A 25,325-nucleotide genomic window follows, 5' to 3' on the forward strand; every position below is an offset into this window, starting at 1 on the left:
GGTTTGATCCCGGGTCTGGGAAGATCCCACGTGCTGTGGAGCAACTAACTAAGCCTGTGCGCCACAACTACTGAAGCCCACGCGCCTAGAGCCCATGCTCCGCAGCAAGAGAAGCGACCGCAATGAGAAGCCCGTGCACCACAACAAAGAGTAGCCCCTGCTCGCCGCAACTAGAGAAAGCCTGCGCACAGCAACGAAGACCCAAAGCAGCCAAGATAATTAATTAATCAATCAATTAATTAATTAAAAACAAAAAAATATGATCATCTCAATAGATATAGAAAAAGCTTTTGATAAAATTCAACATGCATTTATAATTAAAAACTCTTCAGAAAGTGGGAACATACCTCAACATTATAAACGCCGTATATGATAAACCCACAGGTAACATCCTACTCAACGGTGAAAAGTTGAAAGCATTCCCTCTTAGGTCAGAAACAAGACAAGGATGTCCACTCTCGCTACTATTATTCAACATAGTTTTGGAAGTCCTAGCCACGGTAATCAGAGAAGAAAGAGAAATAAAAGGGATCCAAATTGGAAAAGAAGTAAAACTCACTGTTTCCATATGATATGATACTATGCTTAGAAAATCCTAAAGATTTTCTATACCAGAAAACTAGAGCTCATTAATGAATTTGCTAAAGTTGCAGGATACAAAATTAATGTACAGAAATCTGTTGCATTTCTGTACAGTAACAACAAACTATCAGAAAGGGAAATTGAAGAAACAATCCCATTTACCATCACATCAAAAAGAATAAAATACATAGGAATAAACCTACCTAAGGAGGCAAAAGACCTGTACTCAGAAAACTGTAAGACGCTGATGAAAGAAATTAAAGATGACACAAACAGATATACTGTGTTCTTGGATTGGAAGAATTAATATTATTAAAATGACCGTACTACCCAAGGCAATCTATAGATTCAGGGCAATCCCTATCAAAATAACAATGGCATTTTTCACAGAACTAGTACAAAAAATTTTTACATTTGTATGGAAACACAAAAGACCCCAGATAGCCAAAGCAGTCTTGAGAAAGAGAGACGGAGCTGGAGCAGTCAGGCTTCCTGACTTCAGACTGTACTACAGAGCTACAGTAATTAATAACTTTTTTTTAATTAAAAAATTTACATTTTGAGGAATATGTTACTTAAAGCCTTAAAGAAAAGTATACTTGGATCTGATTAGTGGCAAAATTAGACAAAGCAAAGACATTTTTCCCTTCAATTTTTTCATACCACACTTTGAATTGGTAATCTAACTGCATGTGTGTAAGGTTCAGTGTCTGAATTTCTCTCCTGGATATGTTGTTTGTAGGTCTCCATCACGTTTTTGCCCAGAGATAGAGGGGACTATGCCCAGTTTTGGGATGTTGAGTGTCACCCTCTTAAAGAGCCTCACCTGAAGCACACCTTGAGATTCCAGCTCTCTGGACACGTGAGTGTTACACTGAATTTAAGTAAATTATTGGGTGTGTTTTAAAGACACCAAGGGAAACTGGCATGAAAAACTGGCCTGTTGTTTTTGGTATTATTGTAATCCCATTAATTCTGTTATAGATTCTTATCATCTTAGTTTTCTTACGTGTCTTTATTGATTGGCTCTATGAAATTTGTTTGCCTTAATTAGGTAAGATTGCGTGTTTGTGTGTGTGTGTGAGAAAGAGAGAGAGAAAGAAACAGTGCAGGATAAAGCATTTGTGATTAAAGGAATTTAGAAATCTTAAATCACCTTTTTAAAAATTAGGAAGGAAGTAGTAGAATTCAAATAGGTAAGTGTCCATATGTTTATTTCTTCTCCTCTACCCTGTGATTTTTTTATACAGAGTGTCAAAGCAGAACATGAGCTTGAAAATTCACGCATTTCCAGAAATAGCCTCATTAAAATAGATAATTTACTTAAGCCCCGAAGACAAGCTGTATCAGAGGCTTCTGCTCTCATACCTGGGTATGTTGTTTCTGTCATTCTCATGAATTTTTCCCAGTGCTTTATGGAGGTATAATTACATTCAGTAAAATGCCCAGTGGCTTACCTGTGATTGATGAACATCACCCTCACTGCAGGCAGGTAGAGACCGTTTCTCTCTCCTGGAGCCTCCTCACATGCATGCCTCTCTGCAGCCACCCCCACCCTCACCCAGGATTTGTTCTGTTCCCATGTGTTGCCATAGTTTTGTGGAATTTCATGCACATGTGCACTCAAGTTGTGTCTGGCTTTCACTTAACGTAGTGATTTCGGGATCAGCCGTGTTGGTGAGTGTACCTATGGTTTGTTCCTTTCGTTGTTGACTTCTTGTGCCCCATCATAGGAGCACATCACGATTGTTTCATTTTCCTTTTAGCATTTGGTGGCTTCTGACTTGGAGCCCTTGTGAATGAAGGTGCAGTGAACATTATTATATGTGTATTTTTGTGGACATAGTTTTTCATTTCTTTTGGGTAAAAATATCTAAGAGTAGAATTGCTGGGTCATATGGTGGGAATTTATTTAACCTTAAACTGCCAAAGAACGTTCCCAAAGTAGCTGTTACAATTCACATTCCAAAAAACAGTGTATGAAAGTAGATTCTTAAAAACTTCTAAAAATGTATGTTATACCAGCAGCTTACAAAGCTTTAATGATAGTATGTAAATGTTTTACCTAATGAAAAAAAATTTTTTTTTCTGGGATGTGTTTTCTTTTCTTTTTTTTTTTTAACTTTTTTTAAATTGAAGTATAGTTGATTTACAGTGTTGTGTTAATTCCTGCTGCACAGCAAAGCAATTCAGTTATACATACATATACATTCTTTTTTTAATATTCTTTTCCATTATGGTTTGTCACAGGATACTGAGTATAGTTCTCTGTGTTATACAGTAGGACCTTGTTGCTTATCCATTCTCTCTATAAAAGCTCACATCTGCTAACCCCAACCTCCCACTCCATCCTCCCCCAACCCCCTTCCCTCTTGGCAACCTCCAGTCTGTTCTCTATGTCCATGAGTCTGTTTCTGTTTCTTAGATATGATCGTTTGTGTCGTATTTTAGATTCCACATGTAAGTGATGTCATATGGTATTTGTCTTTTTCTTTCTGACTTACATGAAAATGTTTCTTATAATCCTCAGTTAACTATCATTTAGGTCTAACTTAGCTGTGGAGGAAGGTGCTTGTAAGCACAATATGTTAAGTTCCTCTCAGGGAGGAGGAGGCGCTGCTGCTGTCTCAGCTGCTGCCCCGCACCCCTGGACACTTCCTGCCGCCAGCAGTTTGTCTTAACACGCATTAGTCAGTCGCCTTTACAGAGCTACTTTAACTGAGTTGCGGGAGAAAACAAATTAAAGCCACACTTCATAATGTAATATAAACAAATAGTTTAAATTACTATGGATTTTATATAGTTAACCTTCAGACCTATCTCCATAGCAGGCAGCTTGACCTGACCCACCGTGGAGTTTATGCCCCAGAAGATGTGTATCGGTTTCTGCCAACGAGAGTTGGGGAGTCAAGGACGTTGAAAGTAAATTTGCGAAATAATTCTTTTATTACACACTTGGTAAGTTGGAAATCCTTCTGTGGGTTTTGGAAAAGTAAATGTATTCTACTATTTGATAAACATTTTCCTGATAATTAGAAGCTTGTTTTATAGATTAAGTTATAATAGTTAAGTTTTAAAATGCCTTAATAACGTATTTGAAAAGAAACTCAAGGGAAGTTCATGATCCTTTACCTGAAAATTGAAAATTATTTAGTATTTTCATATTTTCATTTTTAAATTTTTCCTCTTGTTTTCTTCTGTACTATCACACCGACGTATTTCTGGATAACATTTACTCCAGCTAGAACTAGAGTAAACTCATTAAACTTCCCCTTAGTGTTTTCATGAGCATTTATCGTTTTACCTCATTTTGTGACTATATGTAAACAAATGTATGGTATGTTGATTTAAGTATGCACAAATATCTAACTTGTATAACTTCATAAAATGTTTCATATTAAATTCCAGCTCAAGTTTTTAAGTCCCAGAGAGCCTTTCTACGTCAAACATTCAAAATATTCTTTGAGGTGAGTTTATCATAAATCAAAATGTTCTCATCCTAGTGCAGGTCTTTGTGTTCAGGAGCCTGAGATTGCTCTTGGGGGTTAGGACTGTGAGGTCTCTCTCTGTTGCAACCCCTCATCCTCCTCACCAACACCACAGAGCACCAAGCACGTGGTGAAGGAGACAAGGAACCTGCTAGGGAAAGTCCGTGACCTGTGGGTATATGTGGCAAGTAGCGACTCAAACTTGCACAATGTTTGGACTTAGTGCGTGACTCCTGTTTCCCAGTATTTTGACAGCCATATACTTACATAGAACCTTAATTATCTTGTGATTAACTTTAGAGTGATTTCTGCATCACATGTTATTTTCACTACACTGAGAATCAGGGATTTAAATTTTTACTAATTAGGACAAAAACCTTCCCAGATTAATTGGGAAAACTTTTATTAACCTATTTTCCAGTTGTCATTCTTCAAATAACCCTGTATTGTTCTTAAATCAGGGCTTCATTTTCTTGTTGTCCTTGCTAATTTTCTTTTTTTTTTAAATGTGTTTGTTTTTATTTTTAAGGTGTGTGTGTGTGTATATATATATACTTTCAGTTTTATTGACATAATTGACATACAGCACTGTGTAAGTTTGAGGTGTACAGCATAATGATTTGACTACATACATGATGAAATGATTATCACAGTAAGTTTTGTGAACACCGTCATCTCATACAGATACAAAATTAAAGACATAGAAAAAAATTTTTTTTCCTGTGATGTGAACTGTTAGGATTTATTCTCTTAACAGCTTTCATATATAACGTACAACATGTTCAGTATATTTATCGTGTTGTACATCACATCCCTGGTACGTACTTAACCTTACAACTGGAAGTTTATACTTTTTGACTGTCTCATCCAGTTCTCCCTCCCCCAACCCCTGGTCTCTGGTAACCACAAATCTGATCTTTTCTATGCATTTGTTTTTGAAGTATAATTGGCCTACAACACTGTTAGTTCCTGTATTTCTATATGTTTTTATTTCTATACATTTGAAACTGATCACCACACTAAATCTAGGATGATACATCACCACACAAAGATATTACATAGTTATTGACTATATTCCCCACGCTGTACGTGAGTCTATGTGTGTCTTTAGATCTTAAGTGACTTTTGTAGCAGCATATATACGGGCCTTGTTTTTGTATCCATTCAGCCGCTCTTTTGACTGGAGCATTGAATCCATTTACATGTAAAGTAATTATTGATAGGTATGTACTTACTGCCATTTTGTTAATTGTTTTAGGGTCTTGCTAATTTTCTTTTTCCATATGATGTACATAAAGGCTGAAATCTCAAACTGAGTTGTCACTGTTATTTAGAATTTTAACAGTAGGGTTCTGTTGCACTTAATACTGAAAAATAATTTTATCTTCATCTTTGAATCTTTAATTAAACAATTTAATTGTTATAAGATCTTTCATTTTAGCATCAAGAGACTGTCCCAGAAACATGTTATATTCTGTGAAAACTTGGCCCACTTGCAGGCGTTCAAGGGCTGTCTCTGAGTTACTAGCCCAGCAGCGCTGACTCAGAAGCTTACACTTACCTCCAGATACTGGAAGATGAGTCGTGGGGACCGTTCTCTCCACCTCTCATCCTTTCTTCCCCTTCTCGTCCCCCCTCCCCCATCCCATGTGCTATGAAACCTGCCTCTCAGGAGCCCAACCTAAAGGCATGAGTTGTGCAGAGTCAGCAATGAATATACCTAGAAAGTTACCATGGACTTGACTTCTTCAAGCCTCAGTTTCTAATTTGTGAAATGGAGATGAAAAGCCACTGGCAGCCTGGACTCATTACAGGAGTATGTGAGAGGCGGTCCTGGGGAGCCCCAGCAGGACCCACAGTGTCGATAGAGCATCATGGTTTCTGTCGGTGCTTTCCAGCCAGTCCCTTCAGCAAGAACATGGATGAGAGGGGCTTGGGTTTACAGCACTCCTCAGTGTGAACTTTCCCGCTCTTCTGCCCTGAGCTCTTGTCTGTGGGTCCCTCCCATGACGGCCTGAGACTGGCGACATTCCATGGTCGGTAGAGTAGGTTGGCTCTGCTGAACTGAGGCAGAGCTGCAGAAGCAATTCACCTATTTAAAAATAGGTTGTTTAAATTCCCAATTGTGACACTTTTTAGTAACAGAGTACAAATTGATACTGAGTAAGTGATCTGTCCTGAACACCGTTATTATCTGAATTTGGACTTTATCATAACGGCCTTATTAACTCTGCTTCCCGTTTATTCTGTGCCTGGTTCACATCCCTGAGCTTGGTCAGCGTTTTGCAGGTGTGTGTCTTTAAACGTGAAGCAGAGGGGGTGGAATACTTCTATGTAAATCAGCGTATACCTGTCACAGCTTACTGGAGGGGCTTCAGATTTTTGTTTCAAGGAGCTTTTATCTTTAAAAAAATCTTTTTAAAAAAAATGTTCAAGAAACCTTCAGATTTAAAAAAAATTCCCTTGAAGAGCCTAACAGCTTTTTAAAAAACAGTGTTTGCATTCAGCTCATCTACAGTTTTGGTAAGGACTCATTACTTATAATAACTTGTTAAATTACTTGGCTTTATGTCACTTGCCCATTTTATGGCTGAAGGATGATGCAGTCAACTTACCTGGAGATAAACATTCCTTTTCCAACTTTCATCACTTAATACACTGTAGTTTCAAATTCTCTTTTGATGTTATGTTCTTTGCTTAATTTACTTTCACAGATGTTTTAAAATTTAATTATATTTTAGCTGAAATTTGTAAATCAGCTCCTTCTTGATCCTTTGTAGAAAAAGAACCTGTTTGTGTTCGATCCCAATAGCATTACATGCGGCAGCCTCTGGCCTAGCAGGGCTGTAGGGACCAGCCAGCCGAGTGAGGCCCACAGGCAGTTTGTGGTCACCGGTGAGCTGTTAGACCTTCACAGGAGACCACACGACCTAAATTGAAATGTAATTTTGGCAATTAACATGTCAAAGTATTTTCATAATTGCCACCTTCAGTTTCCTCCTCCTACCCCTGTGACCAGCGGGTAGCGTCCTTCTTCCTTGTGTGCCTGGGTGCCCATCTCGTGTCCCAGCAGCACTTCCTCCTCCTCCTCATGCACAGCTCCCTGCAGTGCTGTTGACACAACAGGCGTGATGCTTAAAGCATTCCTAATGAGGAACCTTTATAAATGAGATGGCATTTTGCTTAGTTTCAACTTGTCTAAAAACCAATTTTAAAATATAAAATGTGTTCCTTCTAGTAATATAAAAGTAGACATTTTTATAGAGTTGAACTCGGTGACTTGCCATTCCAGTGCTAGAACATTTTAAGCTGTCCTGAATTAGACACTCACTGCTTTTCTATGCAGCCTAGGTCATGTCACAACATCTAAGAGAACTTAGAAACATGAGAAAATATTTTGTAAGTAAGCAAAATTTGGGCAGTTTACATAAGCTAGCATTTAAAATAGCATCACAAGATACATTTTGTTTGCTTATACTCTTCAAACATGTTATTACTTTAAAATGTTTTTAACTTTTTATACTTTGAAAAGAAATTTAAATAAGGTAATTTTATGCTTTATTGGTGACAGGTACTTAAGTTATTCTGATGTATTTCATTATGGAACTTAGGATAAATATGTAATGTTACAGATTCCAGCATCAACTTTAATAATTAGCAACTCAGTATAAACTTGATGAAATATGAGTAAGAAAACCATGCGTGCAAAGCAGTAACTTCGATCTGTTCAACCAGGTGAAGTAAACTCTAAGTCGTAGAAAACTCTTCTCTCATGACATGTCCGTAGGCTTAAGCCTTAAGTCTTACGTAAAGGAAGGTGGGAAAGCTGGTTTTTTCATATGTAAGAATGACTTCTTTCTATTTCGGAGAAGTAGCGGTTTGCTCCCATAGCTCACTTGAGAATTCTCCCGCAAACTGGGGCAGGGGCTATTGTCAGTGCAGGCATGGAGGGCTTTGTACCTGTCCCGAGAACGAGACTGTTGGACCCTGGACGGGCTCGTGAGCTGTAGGGGGCCGGTATGGCGACGCTGGCCTCGGCGGGTAGACAGTCTGTGCTGAGGCTCCTGGGGAGCCCCTCCCTGTCTGCTGTGGTCACGTTCTCTTCCTCAGGGGGCCGCCTGCCCTGGGACCCGTGAACCCCACTCTCTGAGTAGTAGCGCGGCTTCCATCACCGCGGGCCTGCCCTCCCAGGAGGCCCCTCTCCCAGGCTGTCCTCGTGTGGTGGGGACTGTCAGCTGACTGCAGATCAGTAGGTGGGAGCCCCGCACGTCCTGGGGGTTTTGCCTTAGGCGGAGGTGCTGAGGGAGGGCGTGTGCTGGGCACGTTTATGTCGTCCACGGAAAGCGGTAGATTGTGAAGGAGCTAATGTAAAAGGAGCATCGATGAGCAGTTTTTTGGTAAAGGTTCTGTCTTGGGGTCTAGGTGATCATCTCTTTCTCATGCCTTTTTAAGAGGAATTTGTTGTGTTTCCACTTAGCCCCGAAAGCATCCTCTGTTACCTGTTTGTTCAAGTCTAATCTCTGCTGAGACATTGTAGCTAAGGCCCCATCTGCTGGGCTCACAGCAGTGCATGCAGGTCCTGGTGAGCCAGCCCCTGCGGCTGAGTGGCCAGGCCCTGCTGTGTCCTTCAGAGGGAAGCCAGGGAGCAGCAAAGTGCTTGTTTTAAGTTAAAGAAAAATTACGGTTGCTGTAATTTGTAGGTTCATGGGCATGAGGGGTGAGGGGGTTCTGGGCACCCTGCCAGCCCTGCCTCTGTACCTCCTGCTGCTTGCTCTGGTGCCTCTGCTGCAAAATTCATCATTGGATGGTAGGAGGTTTTGAACTAGATCTCTGCGTTGTGTCCATGTGCTTTCCTATTACGTGTTCCCGTGTGTTTGTGAGTGTGTGTGTGTGCGGTGTGTTTATATGTGTGTGGTGTGTGTATATCAGTGTGTGTGTGTGTATGTGTGTGTGGTGTGTGTGTGCATGTATGTGTGTGAGTTTGCGTGTGTGTATGTGTGTGGTGAGTGTGCATGAGTGTGCGTGTGTATATGTGTGAGTGCTGTGTGTGTGAGTGCATGTGTGTGTGTACATGAGTGTGCCTGTGTGTGGGGTGTGTGTGCTGTGGGGGGGTGGGAGTGTGCGTGTGTGTGTATGTGAGTGTGCATGTGTGTGGAGAGAGTGTAAAGCCCTCTTGGTAACAGCACAGTCACCGCTTCACCACACTGCTGGTGCTGGAGTTGTGTGAATCCGTGGTTCTTTTTAAGTTGCACCCCCCGTTTATTCAGTGTCTGTAAATCTAAAGCAGGGGATACATGTTTGTCATAATGTTTTTCAAAACCCTTCCTCAGTTAAATATGGGGTTCTTTATTCCATGTTAATAATGGGATTCTCTAGAGATTTATTTGGGGTATTTTAATGCTTTTAGTAATTCATAAGTTAAAAAGCCTCTTAGGTAGGCAGATTGTACTACATCGTTCTGAGGATTGAGATGCTAACATGAAGGAGAAAATTGTCCTTTGTCAGTGCCGTTGAAAAGTACCAGTTTTTTTAAAGGCACCTTAGCTTTGATGTGGGGAAATGAGGTAAATGCATTGGGGGAAAATGACCCAGACTTTAAATACGTATATTCTGCGTTATCAGTTACATGCAGGAAAAGGGCTTTGAAATACTTAGACTGTTTTCTGAATTTCTAGCCCACTGTGCTGGGTTCATCAGGAAACATGCTGGAAACAAAAGCACAGGTCAGATCCAATGGCTGATCCTGAACACGTGTGGCTGAGATCAAGGGCGGGGCCCCTGCCTTCTGAGGAGAGTCTGAAAGATGTAAAGTTTCACTCAAAAATGATTAAGACAGAAAGTTGGTGACATCACACAGGTGTGGGAAAGTGCCTTTGTCGCATTCCCTGGGAGTAAAGGTGTATTTTTGAAGCTTTTGGGACCTCGTTTTATGAGCAAAAACAAACCCCCCCAATGTACTACTTTTAAGCACAGGGCATTCATTACCTGCCTCGATAGAATCTGAAAATAAATTTTCAAGAAGACTTTTGGAAGGTTTCATATGAAATTTGGAGCAAAACCCACCAGCCCTGTAAACGTTGGTCCCGCTGCCACGGGGGCGGTCGGTGGCACGTGCTCCCTGACCTTTCAGGGGCCAGTGGCCTCCTGCTTCTACAGATGCAGCACCAGGCCCCGGGCCTCTTGGCTCCCACGTCATTGACCGTGTTTGCTCTCTGCCAGGCGTCATGAGGCTGGAGGGGCTCCGTGTGCCGTGGCCTTGGTGTTGACACCCCTTTCTCTCTGCAGAGCCCAGCACTACATCAACATGCCTGTGCAGTTCAAGCCCAGGTCCGTGGGCAAGTTTGAAGCTTTGCTCGTTGTTCAAACCGACGAAGGCAAGAGTGTTGCCGTCCGACTCATTGGTGAAGCTCTTGGGAAAAGTTAACTAGAGTCCACTTTGTGTAAAGTAAATGACATAAGTTATATTTTGGTAACTTCATTTTTTTCTATACTACAGTTACGCCTTTGTATATATTTTGTATGATAAATTGGATGTCTATAACTTTAGATTTGTTCTTTTGAGAAGCTAATACTGAAGACCTGACTAAAATAATCATGTAACTATCCTACAGTATTGTATTTAACTTTTACAAGGGAGAAGAGAGTTCTATTTTTGCATTGATTATGATATTCTGAATAAATATGGCGCATATTTTAGTTGGTATATCGAGAAATAAACTTAATTTCCACTGAATTTGTCTTTTTTATATGCTGTCATGTAGAAATTAGAATATCACGTTATTCTGCTAATTATTTGCAAGCTCCTTGGTCTGTTCTGTGATTTTTCTCCTCCATTACAGTTCTGTTTCCCTTAAGAAATTCCTTCTCGGTTCCTTTGTCTTTTAGCTAATTGCCCAGAGTAGAAAGGAAAGCTTCCTTTCAAAGAAATTGTCTTTCTCCGGAGTGGGGCAGGCTCCACGTTCTGTGCAGACACATTGGAGAGGTTGATGGTATATTTTAAGAGAGTGTTTATTGAAATTAAAGCTGGACGGGACAACTCCAGAATCCGGTGTAGAAGGGCACTGCCGTCAGGTACCAGAGGGACCCGGGGGACAGGGAGTGAGGGCAGTGAGCCGCCCGAGGGGGCAGAGCGCTCTCCTGCTGTGACGGGAGACGTACGTATTAATTGCTCTGTGGCCATTGCTGGTGAGTGGTTGTGCAGCAGCGTGGGGGTCGCAGCCGGGTATTATCGATGGAGCAGAAGGACTTGGAGGGTGTGCAGAGCTGCCAGTAGGGCTCTAACCCCCAGCATTTACAACCGCGACAGAGAAACACTCTCCTTCCCGTGTGCAGATTTCAGACAGTCTTACACGTCTGCCACATGGGTCAGTAATCACAGGTGAAGAGTAGAGACAGTCCCACAACTGTTGATGCCTCTGTGATTAAAACTGCTCTCTTTCAGTGTCCACTCTTCTAAAGTGGACACTTCCCTGTTTTGTTTCCTCTTTAGATTTTTAATTTCATGCCCAGGGAAAGATCTGGGACAGGGGATCCTGTACGTCTTTAACTGCGCCCTGAGCCCACTGAGCACTGGGCCATGTCCCCGTCTCCAACCCCCGTGGACGCTCGTGCAGATGGGAGGGGTGCGGCAGGGACGCCCCGCGGGGGCAGGCACGACCTCGGAGCAGCACGGGCTGTGACACGAGGTGAGGAGAGGCCAGTGGTGAGAGTGCGGCTGGAAATGCAATCCTCCCAGGGGTGCTACAACCGTTACTTCTCCTGCGCCCGGTGCTGACCCCAGAAGATGCACGGACGCATGTGGAGGTGATTGTGTGTTCGCTCCATGAGCAAGGCTGACCCAGGCCCGGGGCCACTGTTGTGCTGACTTGCCCTCAGGTCGGTGGGAAGCCTGACGCTGCTCGCTTGAGGAGGTTCTCCCTGCGTTTGGGATGACCCACAAAATCGCTGTTCTGTGGGGTCGGCCTGAGGAAATGCCACCTTGTGGACTTGGCTGCATGTGAGACTTGCTCCCTGAGAGCTGTGAGGCCAGCAGGCACGACGCAGACCCCGCCACGCCAAATGCCAGGGCGCCACCTACAGCCGCCACCATTACCCTTGTGCTTTGGGGCGCAAGGGCAACTCCACGTCAGCTTCTCTGGAGCCATCTTCCTAAACTCAGGGGAGGCCTGTGTGCCACCGGAGCCGGGCCAGCTCGAATCCTCCTCCTTGGCCTGGTCCCCCCTCCCTTGTGCTTCCACAGGCCTGTCCTTCTTGGGGGGGGGGCACCTCCCAGCGCTGCCCCTCCATGGGGCACCTTCCCTACCTGCCTTCCAGGTGCTTGGGGAAGGTGCCCATCCGACTGATGGGCACCTGTGCCGAAGGCGGTTCACCTCTGAAGCCTCAGTGGGTAAAGTACGGGGGGGGTGGGGGGGAGGGCTCATGTTTTGAACAAATGGATGCATCCACTGAGCTTCTGTGTCTAAGTATTTCCATGGAAATATCAAGAGCATATGGATAATATACTGTCTTACAAATGGATGACAGGTTGCTTCACACAGTAATGTTTTTATATCTCAAGTCAAAAGCAGGTCGTGCGAATGGAGAAACGCTGGAAGGTCTGGTCAGGAGCAGGCCGGGACTGCTCAGCCCATGGCTGTATGAGGCACGGCCCTGGGGGCTGCCCAGCGGCCAGTGAGGTAGACAGGGAGGAGGTGAAACGCACAGGACAGTGATGTAATTGTCAACCTGGGATTCCGAGAGGGTTTCCTTTAAAGATCATAAAAAAAATTCGGTAATGTGACTGGATTACATAACTGATACACAAAAATCAACAGTTTTTCTATACAAGAAAATAGTAATGGAAAAAATAAAACCCCTATGAATAAACGTATAAAGAAATGTGTAAAATTTACGTGAAGAAAACTTTAAAATCTCACTGGAGGATACAGCAGGCTTGGGCAGGGGGTAACTTGTGCCCACATTGCTGCCGGGTGCTCCTCTGTAGCATGAATACCCCTTGAGATCCTAACGACAGGACTGCAAGTAGCCGGGTGAGACTGGCATGTGCAGGATGGATCTGAAAGCCTCAAATACATACAGAAATTCAGTGCAAGGTAAAAGTGGCACCTCAGTGGGGAAAAGATGGGTTATCCCAGATTAGCTTCCAGGTGAATCATAGGTTAACAATGAAAGTATAAAAGTCCCAGGAGAAAATATGGAAAACAATTTCAGTTATTAATTTTTCATTTTGGAATAAAAACTGGCAGTCATATAAGGAAGAGATCAACTCAACCACGTACAAATTAAAATTTTCTGGGTGGAAAAAGCATAACCAAAATCAAAAGACAAATGACAAACTGGGAGTCTTAAGTTAATGGACACATTGGCCATTTCAGTCTTTTTCTGCTGCAAACAGTGACACTAAAACTCTCCATCTGCAGCTGTCACTTCACGGATTTCCAAGGACACCTGTCGGGTAAAGCACTGCAGCATGGACAGCGGGTGGAAGGCAGGGCAGGGGCAGTATAATTTGAGTGGACATTGCTGACTTGTCTCCTGCCTGTTTTTCTACATCCTTGCCAAAACAATGATAGCAAACTTTAATTTTTCCTACTCTAGTAAGTGAGTAATTGCGGCTGGTCTGATGTGCGCTGGCTCTGACTCTGGGGACGGAGCCCACCTAGGCAGGCACAATGGGCGGCTGCCAGGAGCCACCCTTCCCCCGCTGCTTTTGGGAGCCTCCAGCAAAGAGGGTGGACCTGCCCAAGGCCGCTTTCTCGGCGTCCCCTGCAGCTGAGCCCTGAGGAGACACCTGTGGAGGGGGACCCACCTTCCTGTGGACACCAAACGTGGACGGCAGATGGCTCTGGGAGTGGCAGGCAGAGGGTGACGCCCGGGCCCCCTGGGCTCTGTCCTCACGACCCTGCCCCGAGGCGGGAGGAGACCTGCCTTCCACTGGACTGTCTCTACTTCCCACCAGGTTCAACTATTAACTATTTTTGTAATAAAAAATGTTTTAAAGAGGTAAACATAACAAAGGAATTGTTTTAATAAGAGATTTAAAAATCCGAACATCACTTTTTCTGCCAATATTCAGTAAACTTAATGGAATGTGTCACTTATTAATTAGGGTATTGACAGTAGTCTTTCTCCAAAGGTTTTGAAATGACACCTCGCAGTAAAGTTCTACCTTTCCTTCTGAAGAAGCTCGGGCGTGGAGACCCTCGAGGTCCTTACAGGTGTTGCGGCCTCAGCAGATGCTCCTCCTTGGCTTTGCTGTGATGTGTGTTTCAGTTTGGTGTCCAGGAAGCAGGGCCGGTCCCCCAGGGAGCCTTTGTGGGGGAGATGCCAGCGGGTCTGAGGTCTGAAGGTTTCCCGTCAGCCTCACCTGTAGGGCTGCCGCCCGCGCCTGCCCTGCCGCTGGAGGAGGAGGGTTAACCAGCCCTGTGCCTTCTGTTCACTTGGGGTCACTCGGTCCCACTACAAGTTTGCTTTCCCCTTTGTTATTTAATGTCGATGTTAAAGCCACTAAGAGCGTTGCCTGTTTCTACACTGAAGTCACTGGACATGAAGAGAGCCCATTTTTATATTTTATATAAAATATATAACATAAATACGTATTTCTGTATTTTATAGGTTTATTTAAGTATATTTTTAAATTTCTATGTATGCACATACATATCAGGATAAAGCAAATAGATTGAGGTTGTTAGTAACCAAGGTTTTTTGTAGAAGACAAATGTGATGTTATAATTCAAAGGTAAATCAAGATATTAAGTAAAGTCCCTTTGAAGTTAAATTTAAATCAGAAGTATTAGCTTGCACTCACGATTTTTTAAAAATCTGTATTTCCAGCCTTGTCCACTGAAAATGCCCAAAGCAGTCTTAGCTCATTGGCAGTAGCGCCCCTGGAAAGAGACATGGGACACGTGTGCTGTGGCCACACGCCTACAGTTGAGGTATTATTTTAATTCTAATCTTGTTGTGTTAAACTATGAAATGAAGAAAATTAAAACATGAGGCTAATATTCAAGAGTGATTATGTTGTATATACAATATAAAAATTGATCTGTTGTAAGTTAAATAATCGAAGACTCAACAGTCATTTTGTTTTATCATTCATACTGATTAATTGGCAAAATTCGACTTCATTTTGGTTACATAGGTGCAGACTTTTAGAAAAATACTCTTCATCATCTGTTTAGAAGAGTGCAAGTTAATTATCTAAAGGATAACTTCACTGGGCATGATTTAATTTATGTATGTATGTATGTATGTGTTTATTTCCCTAAGAAGAGTGATTAGAAGTTCTATCAATTATAGAAATCTCATAGTCTGCTCAGAGAAAATAACTTGTTGACTTTGGTAGAAAAACAGCAATTTCTAGTTATTACATAAAAATAAAGCCAGAAAATAGATGTAGTAATGGAAATAAAGAGAAATATCAAGATGGTATAATTGACAAACAGCTGGAATACCACTACCTCATACCATATTTACAAGTAAATTCCAGATGGATTGAAAATTTTAATGTAAAAATGAAAACTATAAGATTAAACTATATTAGATTTTATACGTCTGTAACTTTGGATGGGAGTGAACTTCCTAAGCAGGAAAGGAAACCCAGAAGTTATAAGGGAAAGTCAGATGAATTTCTTTTAATTGTTGTAAAATATGCACAACATAAAATTTACCATCTTACTGATTTTAAGTGTACAATTCAGTGGCATTAAGCACATTCACATTGTTGTGCAGCCATCACCACCATCCATCTCCAGGGCTTTTCCATCTTCCCAACATATGTATTTTAACACACAAGTTTAACATATTGAACAGCAAAAAGACACCATAAATAAAGACAAGAGACAAACCATATGTTGGGCAAAGACGTTTACAACACTTTATTTCTAGCACCCCGAGTGCTAGAAATCCTATAAATTGGTAGGGAAAGGCAATCCAATAGAAATGTGGATAAAAGAACATAAATAGACATTTCACAGAATGATAATTTTAGATGGCTAGTAGACATCTGAAAATTGGTTGAGAAAATGCAAATGAAAGCAAGAATGAAATACTCTTTTTTTTAATCCATGAGACTGAAAATTAAAATGTGTCATGCGTCCCTACATTGCTGGTGAGTGAATTGCTGGAAATTGGTGTGGGAAATGCTAATTATAGCAATAAATACCATTTTTTTAAACTCATCAAATTGACAAAAATTAAAACGAATAAGAAACATCCTTACTTTGCTGGTAGGAGTGCAACTGCCAAAACTTTTGGGGGATGTAATCTACAAATACCTACTAAAAATTAAAATCCTTTCACCCAGCAATCAACCTTTGGGAGTCTATTTTATAAAAATGAAAGCACCATTATGTGTAGCTATACGTATGTATACATATACATATATGTATGTATATTAATACCACGTTAAGAGATGCAAATACAGTATCCTGAAAACATACTACTGTGAGAAGCTCTGAAGGTTAAGAGCCCTTTCGGGAGAGAGAGGCTACAGGGCCTGCAGTGCCAACAGGTGAGCAAGAAACCGTCTTGCACCTGGGTCATCCTGGCTGAGCACTCCCCAGATTCCTGGCCCACGCAAATGTGCACAAAATAATGTTTTAGGGTACTTTGTTATGCAGCAATCTTGGTTTCTATAAGGAAAATGTCTCTTTCTGCTCTTTCCTCACATCATTTAGTTCCTTTTTGTAGAGCACATTAAGGTACTTTACTTTTTTTTAACCAAAAATCTATCTCTATTTACTAATGGAGTCAAATAAGCAATTTACATTAGGAAACAAAGGAAAAAGAGTTATTAAGTTTTATGTAAAAAGTATTATAGTATTGATACTTGTTTGGGAAAAAAAACTCATAACCAGAGGCAACAATCTTCGTTTTGCAAAATAAGCTACATGGCCTATTATTTGGTAGGCAGTACATTGTAATTGCTTTGCTTTTATTATCCTTTTACATGTTTTAAAGCTTTGCCAGTAAAGCTTTACTAATAGTGCTGAAGAGACGTTTTTCCTGCTTACTTGGCAAAGTTTGCTCTCTGAATAAAAAAAAAAGCAAAAGTTGTGTTGATTCTCCTCCTCTCTCCTCTTGCTCCTCACTCTTCCTCTTTCTTTTTCCCTCCTTACCTCTCTGCTTTCCCCAGAATCAATCAACCGGAGTTCTCATTTGCCAGCAACAGGACTCCACACCGCACTCAACACAGGGGGGCTTTGTTGGTGCGTGTTCTCGATGGCGGAGCCAGAACTAGGCTTGGACACAGATGGGGGGCCTGGGCACAGGGAACACAGCTGGGGCCCAGCAGACCTGCCCCTTCTGTGATGAACTGGACATCCAGTTGTGTCCACTTCCTTAAACCTGCATGTAAGCCCCATGGGAGCATCTGATTTGCCTCACCTGGGGTAAGTGTTGTCCCCATGGTGAATGGGGTGGGAGGGGAAGATCTCCAGCAGCAGGCGTGATGAAAGAATATCCAAAAAGGAGATGGGGCTGCAGGTAGGAAGGCACACAGATGACCACTAAAAATGTAATTTCATCAAGGTTCTGCTTAGAAAAGACACAACCAAAAATTGAAGGTGAACATAACTTAAGACGCAGCAATCCCATTCTAAATGTCTATATACTGAGTGTCTAAACACTAAGAAGTCTCCCACCTGTGTGCAAAGAGACGTTAGCAAGGATGTTGATTGTAGTAATGGAGTAAGAGTGGAAAAAAGAGGGAACTTAAATGTCATCAAGAAGAATGTGATCTATTCACATAGTGAAATACTATTACCAGTTAAATGAACTAAAACGATGTGTCAACTTGAATAAATTTTGACTGTGTAAATGAGTGAAAAGGTCAAATGTACACTATGGTAGCATTTATATAAAGTTTAGAAACATACAAAGCCGTGTAAGCATGTATATATTTTCAGAATATGTTTATATGCAGCATAGGTATAAAAACCTGGATGGAGAGGAACGGACTGATGTCCAGAGACGGTTCTCCGACCTTCTACACGTCAGCACGTCTTGCAGGCGAGGCCCTGCCTGCCTTGTGTTCTGCACTATCTTTAGAAGGATGTTCGTGTAGGTAACAGACTTGGGAGACAGAGATGTGTCTCCTTCAGCTCCTCTCCTGTAACACAGCCCCCTATGCTGGCAGGTGCCATCTGGCCCTCTTGGCATGGCCCTGTGAGAATTGGGGCTCAGAATATTGGTGCAAAAATGCTAATACTGCTATTGCTGTGGGTAATGAATGGTCCCTTGTCTCTGACCCTGGAGTTGCATGCCTTCTGCCAGCATCCAAGACACTGTAACAGGCGATATTATCAGCTTACAAATGGGGGAAATTTTCAGATTCTTCATAACTCTTGACAATTACCTTCAGGCTAAGCGTTGTCTCTAGGAAGGGAGGAAGGGGCCTCGAATAAGAGAGGGGTCAAAGGGAGGCTGTACATTTCATTTCTCAAGAAAAAGCTCTGAAACAAACATGGCCATGTGATAGTATATATGCCCTTATTATATTCTGTATATTTTTTAGTATGTCTGAAATATTAAAAAGTGAACTCACATTATAAAAATTCCAGAGAAATGAGTTTTTTTAAACAATAATGAGTTGTCTTTCTTAAACTTGTAATCTATAGATGGGATCGCCTTTCTTTTTTCCTTCATATTACTTTTCATCATGTTCATCTCTGTGTTTTTTCTCTACTTTTTAAAAATTTTGCTTCAATTTTCTTGTTGAGATGAAATTTACATAACATAAGATTAGCCATTTTAAAGGAAACAATTTAGTGGCATTTGGCACATTCATGATGTTGTGCAACCATTACCTCTATCTAGTTCCAAACTATTTTCATCTTTCCAGAAGAAAATGCTGTACTTACTAAGCAGTTACTCTTCTTTCCTTCCCTCAGCTCCTGGAAACTACCAATATGCTTTCTGTTTCCATGAATTTACCTACTTTGGATACGTTTTAAAACAGCATCATGCAATATGTGACCTTTTGTGTCAGGCTTTTTCCATTTAACATAATGTTTTCAAGGTTTATTCACATTGTGGATTTGAATTTCTGTCTGGGGTCACTTGCTTTTAGTCTGAAGAAATTCTTTTATTATTTCTTGTAAGGTGGGTCAGCTGCAACAAATTCTCTCAGTTTTTGTTTATCTGGAAATGTCCTATTTCATCATCAGTTCTGGAGGATAGCTTTGCTGGACATAGAATTCTTGGGTGACAGTTTTCCTTTTGAGCCCTTTGACTATGTTATCCCACTTCCTCTGGCCTCCGTTGTTTCTGCTGATAAGTTAGCTGTCGATCTCATTGGGGCTCCCTTGTAAGTGAAGAGTCGCTTTTCTCTGGCTGCTTTCAATATTTTCTCCTTGTTTTTGACTTTCAGCATTCTTGCTATAATGTGTCAGTTTGTGGCTCTCTTTGAGCTTATCCTACTTGGAGTTTGTTGAGTTTCCTGGGTGTTTAGTGTTTTTTTTTTAAATACATTTGGAAATGTTCAGCTCTTTATTTCTTCAGATATTTTCCACTCTTTCTGATACTCCCATTATGCATATGTGGTTTGCTTAATGATGTCCCATATTCTTCTGAGACTCTGTTCATTTTTCCTCATTTTTTTTCTCTCCATTCTTCAGATTACTAATCTCTATCAACCTGCTTTCAAGTTTGCTAATTCTCTGTTTTGCCAGCTCAAATCTACTGTTAAGCCCCTCCAGTGAAAGTTTCATTTCCGTTATTGTACTTTTCAAGTCTCGAATTTCCATTTGGTTGCTTTTTTAATATATAATTTCTATCTGTTTATTGGTATTTTCTTTTTGATATGACAATGACATCATACCCTTCTTTACTTCTTTTTTTAATTAATTTATTTATCTTTGGTTGTGTTGGGTCTTCGTTGCTGCACACAGGCTTTCTCTAGTTGCAGCAAGGGGGGCTACTCTTTGTTACAGTGTGCGGGCTTCTCATTGCAGTGGCTTCTCTTGTTGCGGAGCATGGGGTCTAGGCATGCGGGCTTCAGTAGTTGTGGCACGTGGGCTCAGTTGTTGTGGCTCACAGGCTCTAGAGCACAGGCTCAGTAGTTGTGGCACATGGGCTTAGTTGCTCCATGGCATGTGGGATCTTCCCGGACCAGGGTTCGAACCTGTGTCCCCTGCATTGGCAGGCAGACTCTTAAACACTGCACCACCAGGGAAGTCCAAAGTCAACTTTTAAAGTAAATTTAATTTTTAAATTAATTACAACACATTTACACCAATTACACAGCCTCAAGTCACGGCTCATTGGCAGAAGGGACCCTTGTCTGTAAGAGCAGAGGGCTTAACTCACACACTAAAACAGAATTACTTGCAGGCAACAGTGACAATATTCAACCCGAGTGGCCATTAAAATGAAATTTTCCTGTCTGTCATTGGGCTATCTTCTGTGGTCTATGGGAAGGATTTAATCTCTGACAACGTAAAGCTCTTTCCAGCTTCTCGCCTCCTCCCTGGCTTAATCGAGGAGGACTCTCAGGTAGTTTATGCTGCAGGCAGGTCACTTGCAGAGCATCCTTGGCTTCACTGTGGGGGGGCTGGTCTGACATCCATGCCACGATGCCCTCTGTGTCTGGTCATCCCCCTGGCCAGGTCTGTGCTAGCCTCTGCTCTGGCCCTTCCCCTCACTCCCAGCCTGCTTTGTGAGACAAGCTTTGCTTTCATTTTTAATCTCTTTCCACATCCAGTGCAACACGTCCTCAGTACCGTGTGAGGGAACATCTTTATGGTCCTACTGTGCTGACTCTTCTAGAAGCCCCCAGATGTCAGTGCCCCCATCAGGCTGCCTGGGGGCCTCGTCCTCCTTTTGCATCACTCTCCAGATCCCATCCTGCTGCCCTACACGAAGTTGTTGTGGACACATCAAGGCTTTGAATTGGTTTCTGTCAAAAAGGCCTGCCCCCAGAGTTCAGAGAGAGAAAATCTTCACTTTGTTAAAGGCCACGGGGTCTCCTGGGCCAGCAGCTCGAGCCCCTGGCCCTCCTCTGAGCTGAGCAGCTTTGGGGCTGCACTCTGGATGCGGGGGGAGCGGCAGTGAGGTCCCGGCATCGCCCTGGGGCTCCTCTCACGCCCTGCATCCAATCAGAAGGACCTTGGAGTGGCATAGTAAGTCCACCTTGGGCGTCCGTGTAGCTCGTGCTTCCCGCCCAGTGTCCACCAGCTGGGCCTGAGCTCCAACCTCCCTGCCCGGGCCTCTCACAGTGACCCGGCCCGGCCGTGTGTTGGCCCCTCTCCTGGTGGCTCTCAAACACTTGGCCACATCCCCCTGGCCCCGGCCCCACCCAGCAGCCCGAGCCCGGACGGTGCCGGTTCCCGGGCGCCCAGGGCAGCTGACAGCAAACCAACCTCTGTGTTGGGGCGAGTGTGTGAAGAGTACAACGCAAGGGGGGGTGAGGACAGGGGTGAGGGGGCCAGAGGGACAGGAGAGGGGACTGGGCAAGAGCAGCCTGGCTCTGGAGCCAGGGGCCAGGGTGGCGGGCTGAGGGCAAGACTTTGGGTTGGGTCCCAGGGACATGGGAGCCCCCAGAGCTCCTGGTATGGCCTGGTCAGGCTGCCCATGGGAACTGAGCACAGAGAGGAGGGGGAGGTTCGGGGCCGCTGGTGGGAGAGTCGGTGGCTTGGATGAGGGAGATGGGGGGTGCTGCTGAGGAGCACTCGGATTCTGGACGTAGCCACCTGAGTTTCCATCCAAACTAAGTCCACAGTCCAGCCAGGGGAAATTTTTAAAACTCAGAAAAATAAAACCTGAATCATTGCACATCACTCCCTTGTTTAAAACCAGGCAGGAGGTTGGGGGGTGGGGAACTCCACCACAGGGCAGCAGCGGTCAGCTCTGGCCCTGTCGCTGCTGGGAATGCAAGGCTGAGGAGCTAGGTCTTCGCATTTCTCCGGAGAAGCAGAAATTTGAAATCTTTAGGTGAAATCTTCCTACTTTTACCCTTTAAAATAATGGAGGTCAAATGAGACATGTTTTGAGAATTTGACCTCTGCTCATAGGAGGCAGTCATGAAGTTTGCTGGATGGAAAAACTGATACTCCTACAGCTTAGGTATCTTTATTATTACTGTTAGTCTTCAGATTTTCCCCCTTGACACAGCAGAGGGAAAGTATATGGCAGTGGTGGTGGTTGTGAGGGGAGGGGTGACGGGGAGGGAGGTGAGGACGACCCCAGGGTGGGGGATGCTTCAGATCCTCTGCCATGGGCTCCTTGCTCCATCTGCAGTCGCCGGGCCCTGTCCGTGCCTGACTCTAGGAGGTGAGGATGGGGGAAGGGGGGGGTGGTGATGAGGGCAAATGACTCTGGAGGGACTGGATTTGCAGCCCTGGCTCTAAAATGATGGGCTCAGAAGATGTTCCTGCTCCTGGCCCCGATCTGGAGTCAGACACTGCTCGTTGTGAATGACCAATACTAAAGCATCCATAGTGGTTTCAGCAGCAAGTTATTTTATTGGTTTTAACTGCTTTTTCTTCCAATAACATTATGCTACGTGTGTGTGTGTGAGGGGAAAGTGATACCCCAGCGGTGGAGAGGCCAGGATGGGCGGCCACTGTGGACGGCTGTCTTCCAGCCGTGGTGTGGCAGAAGGACCGGGGCCCAGCACCCCGATGTGGTGGTCGTGTGATTTGACACATCATTTAATATACGTGAGATCCAAGGTTTGCTTTTAAGGATGAAATAAGTATGTAACTTCTGGTCGGGATGCCTCTGTGCTCAACAGATGGCATCCGGCACAGAATTATTTTAACATAATGGACCTATTTCTTCCTCTTGTACAACAAAGACTATTACCAGAATTCCCAACTTCTACTTTGATTTCCCACTGATACTTTGATATACTGTAAATAATATGCTGTCAGCCATTGAAATATCAACCTCTCAGCCTACAGTTCACCCTGTCCTGAGTATTTATAGGACTAAGACGAATTTTAGGACTGCTTCAGAAGGGCAGCTGCTCATGCCCAGTGATTACGGGAACGTGGGGAAGTTTGCCCAAGAACCTTTCCAATCAGTTTACTGACACCTGAAAGGTCAGAAGGAGAGATTAATTTATTTTTGTTTCCTGTTAATCAGTCTCCTTGGATTAAACTTTGCAGTCATTTAAAACCTTTCATTATGGTTTTAATTTACATTTCCCTAATGAGAGAGTACCTTTTCATGTGTTTACTGGCTATTTCGTACCTTCTTTTGTGAAGTACCTTTCAAATAGTTTGACTGTTTTGGGGGGACACCTTTCCTTAAAGGAGCTAGATTGGGGGTTATGTTCTCCACAAACAGTTGATCTCTGGCTGAGACGGGGAGATACCCTGGCCCACGATTCTGTGTCGGTCAGGGTTGGATCACAAAAGCAGAACATTTGTAAGTGACGCGGAGTCGGTACTTACTACAGGCAGTAGTGGTAGTGAGCAGCGTACAGAAGGGCACTGGATCAGGGTCTGGCAGGCCTGGCAGGTGGGCAGGAAAACTGTCTGTGAAGGGGGGGCAGGGATAGACTGGCACTCACAGCACCACTTGGGCCCACAGAGCAAAGAAACCCTGTCTGTCTTTTGTCCCTTCAGCCTAAAGGACACAGGCGACTGGCAGAAGGTGCTGGCGTCCTTCGCCACGGGGCTGTGAACGCATCCCTGACCCAAGACAAGGGGATGAGGGGACACAGGGAGAGCAGGTCAGGGGTGTGCAGGCTGCTTGGTGCCTGGCGCCCTGCGTTCCTGGCAGGTCCTGGCCACTGCTCGACCCCTCCTTCCGCGTCGCGCACAACTTTCTCTATGGCATCCCTAACCTGCCTTAGAAAAAGACTAAGGAGGACAATTCAGGTAATACAAACAAACTTTAATGTTTTATGAAGTGGACCTTTCAAATTGAAAAATGGGGCAGAAGGCAAGAAGCTCTCACAGGATAAAGAATAGAGAACGAAGAAGAGACAAAGAGGAAGCATGCAATCAGTGGGGGCTGCAGAGCCCGCCTTGTTTGGGGTGAGGAGGCCCAGAGCTAGTGGTGCATCTGGGGACGGCTGGCTGGATGCCTTGCGTTTCTGGTCAAACGAGCACTTGTAGGACATGAAAGTCATCTACGTTTCGGTGTGCTGACAGGTCACCCCAGGCGTGAGTGTCTCCATCTTGGGCCTAGAAATTTATTTCAACACCTGCAACCCCAAGGAAGGGAATTCCAGGGAGCACGGACCCCCATGGCTAAGTTGACCCAGTACAAAGTCACCAGAGAGCCTGTCCCTGCTGGCAAGGATGAGAAAGGGTGAAGGAAGGTGATAGTTACTGAGGACACTTTGGGCCAGGTTCTGTGCTGAACACTGAACTCACTGACCATTTGTACCCCGCTGACTGACGGTGTGTCAGAAAGCAGTGTGCTAGGGTGGGGCTGCAGCAGCCACCTTCCACCCAGCTGCTGGTCACTGCAATGGAGAGCAGGCCCCAAATTCAGCAAGGGACCAGCCAGCCCTGAGGGGCTCTGCTGGGCATGGGGGAAGTGGGTGGGGGTCACCACGGCACCAGAGGAGGCAGAAGCTGTGAACTGTTGTGGCTTTAACAGACCAAGGAAACTTCACTACACTTTACTATCTGCAGGTGGTTTGAAAATAACGTTCATCGCCTAGGAGTTGTTCCATCATTTTTGATAACTGATGCGTAGCAGCCACACCTAAGTGCATCTGGATGGACAGTCTTCAAGGTGATTGTTTACATCTTTTACTTGCCGTATTCTTCCTTTTCCTATACCCGCTCCCCTTCAAAGAGAGAGAACAGATGTTTTTTGTTTGGCCCAAGGAGAGTATTGCAGCAAGGCTGAAAGCAGAAGTCGCCTGCAAAATATTTTCCTTTTTGTCTTTGGTGATTTTAAATCTACACTCATAGAGGGGGGAGTGAGGTTTGTGGGTCCTGGAGCAGCGGGGGCAGCCAGATCCCAGAGGGGGTATTTGCATGGAGATGCGGACACGGCCAGCCTCACAGCAAATCAGGTGAGGAGGGAAGTGTTATCTACAGTTTACAGATTGGACACTGAGACAGTTTGACAGTGCAGACAACACAACGAAATGTGCCCATGACACGGCCGAGACACACGGGACAGAGGCCTCCCTCCTGGAGCTGAGCTCATCCGTGTCCCGTCCCGTGTATTTATCTGGATGGGGTTTCGCTTCCCCAGCAGAATTACTCTCAATGCAAGCATCTCTCACTCCTTCTCCATTTCTTATTAAATTAAAAGGTACAACGAGTAGGGTGGATCTTTTTT

At 43.7% G+C, this 25,325-nt stretch overlaps 1 protein-coding gene across 12 annotated transcripts in view; it reads left to right on the forward strand.

Annotated features, from left to right (window-relative positions):
- Window positions 1–23,815, forward strand: part of CEP192 (centrosomal protein 192) — a 108,870-nt gene extending 85,055 nt beyond the window's left edge. For 8 of the 12 annotated variants that reach the window (XM_082355008.1, XM_082355004.1, XM_082355005.1 and 5 more), the window contains 5 exons: window positions 1,325–1,444; window positions 1,833–1,954; window positions 3,411–3,540; window positions 3,991–4,049; window positions 10,356–10,803. In XM_082355008.1, coding sequence (XP_082211134.1) covers window positions 1,325–1,444; window positions 1,833–1,954; window positions 3,411–3,540; window positions 3,991–4,049; window positions 10,356–10,494 — 570 coding nt within the window. In that variant the 3' untranslated portion in view covers window positions 10,495–10,803. Of the gene's footprint in view, window positions 1–1,324; window positions 1,445–1,832; window positions 1,955–3,410; window positions 3,541–3,990; window positions 4,050–10,355; window positions 10,804–10,955; window positions 11,540–11,559 lie in introns of those variants that run through there. The other 4 variants (XM_082355003.1, XM_082355006.1, XM_082354998.1 and 1 more) reach the window with 3 other exon arrangements.
- The last annotated feature ends 1,510 nt before the right edge of the window (window positions 23,816–25,325 follow it).

The sequence above is a fragment of the Balaenoptera borealis genome (genome assembly GCF_965194805.1).
Source record: "Balaenoptera borealis genome assembly, chromosome: 14".
In the NCBI taxonomy this organism is placed as follows: Eukaryota; Metazoa; Chordata; class Mammalia; order Artiodactyla; family Balaenopteridae; genus Balaenoptera; species Balaenoptera borealis.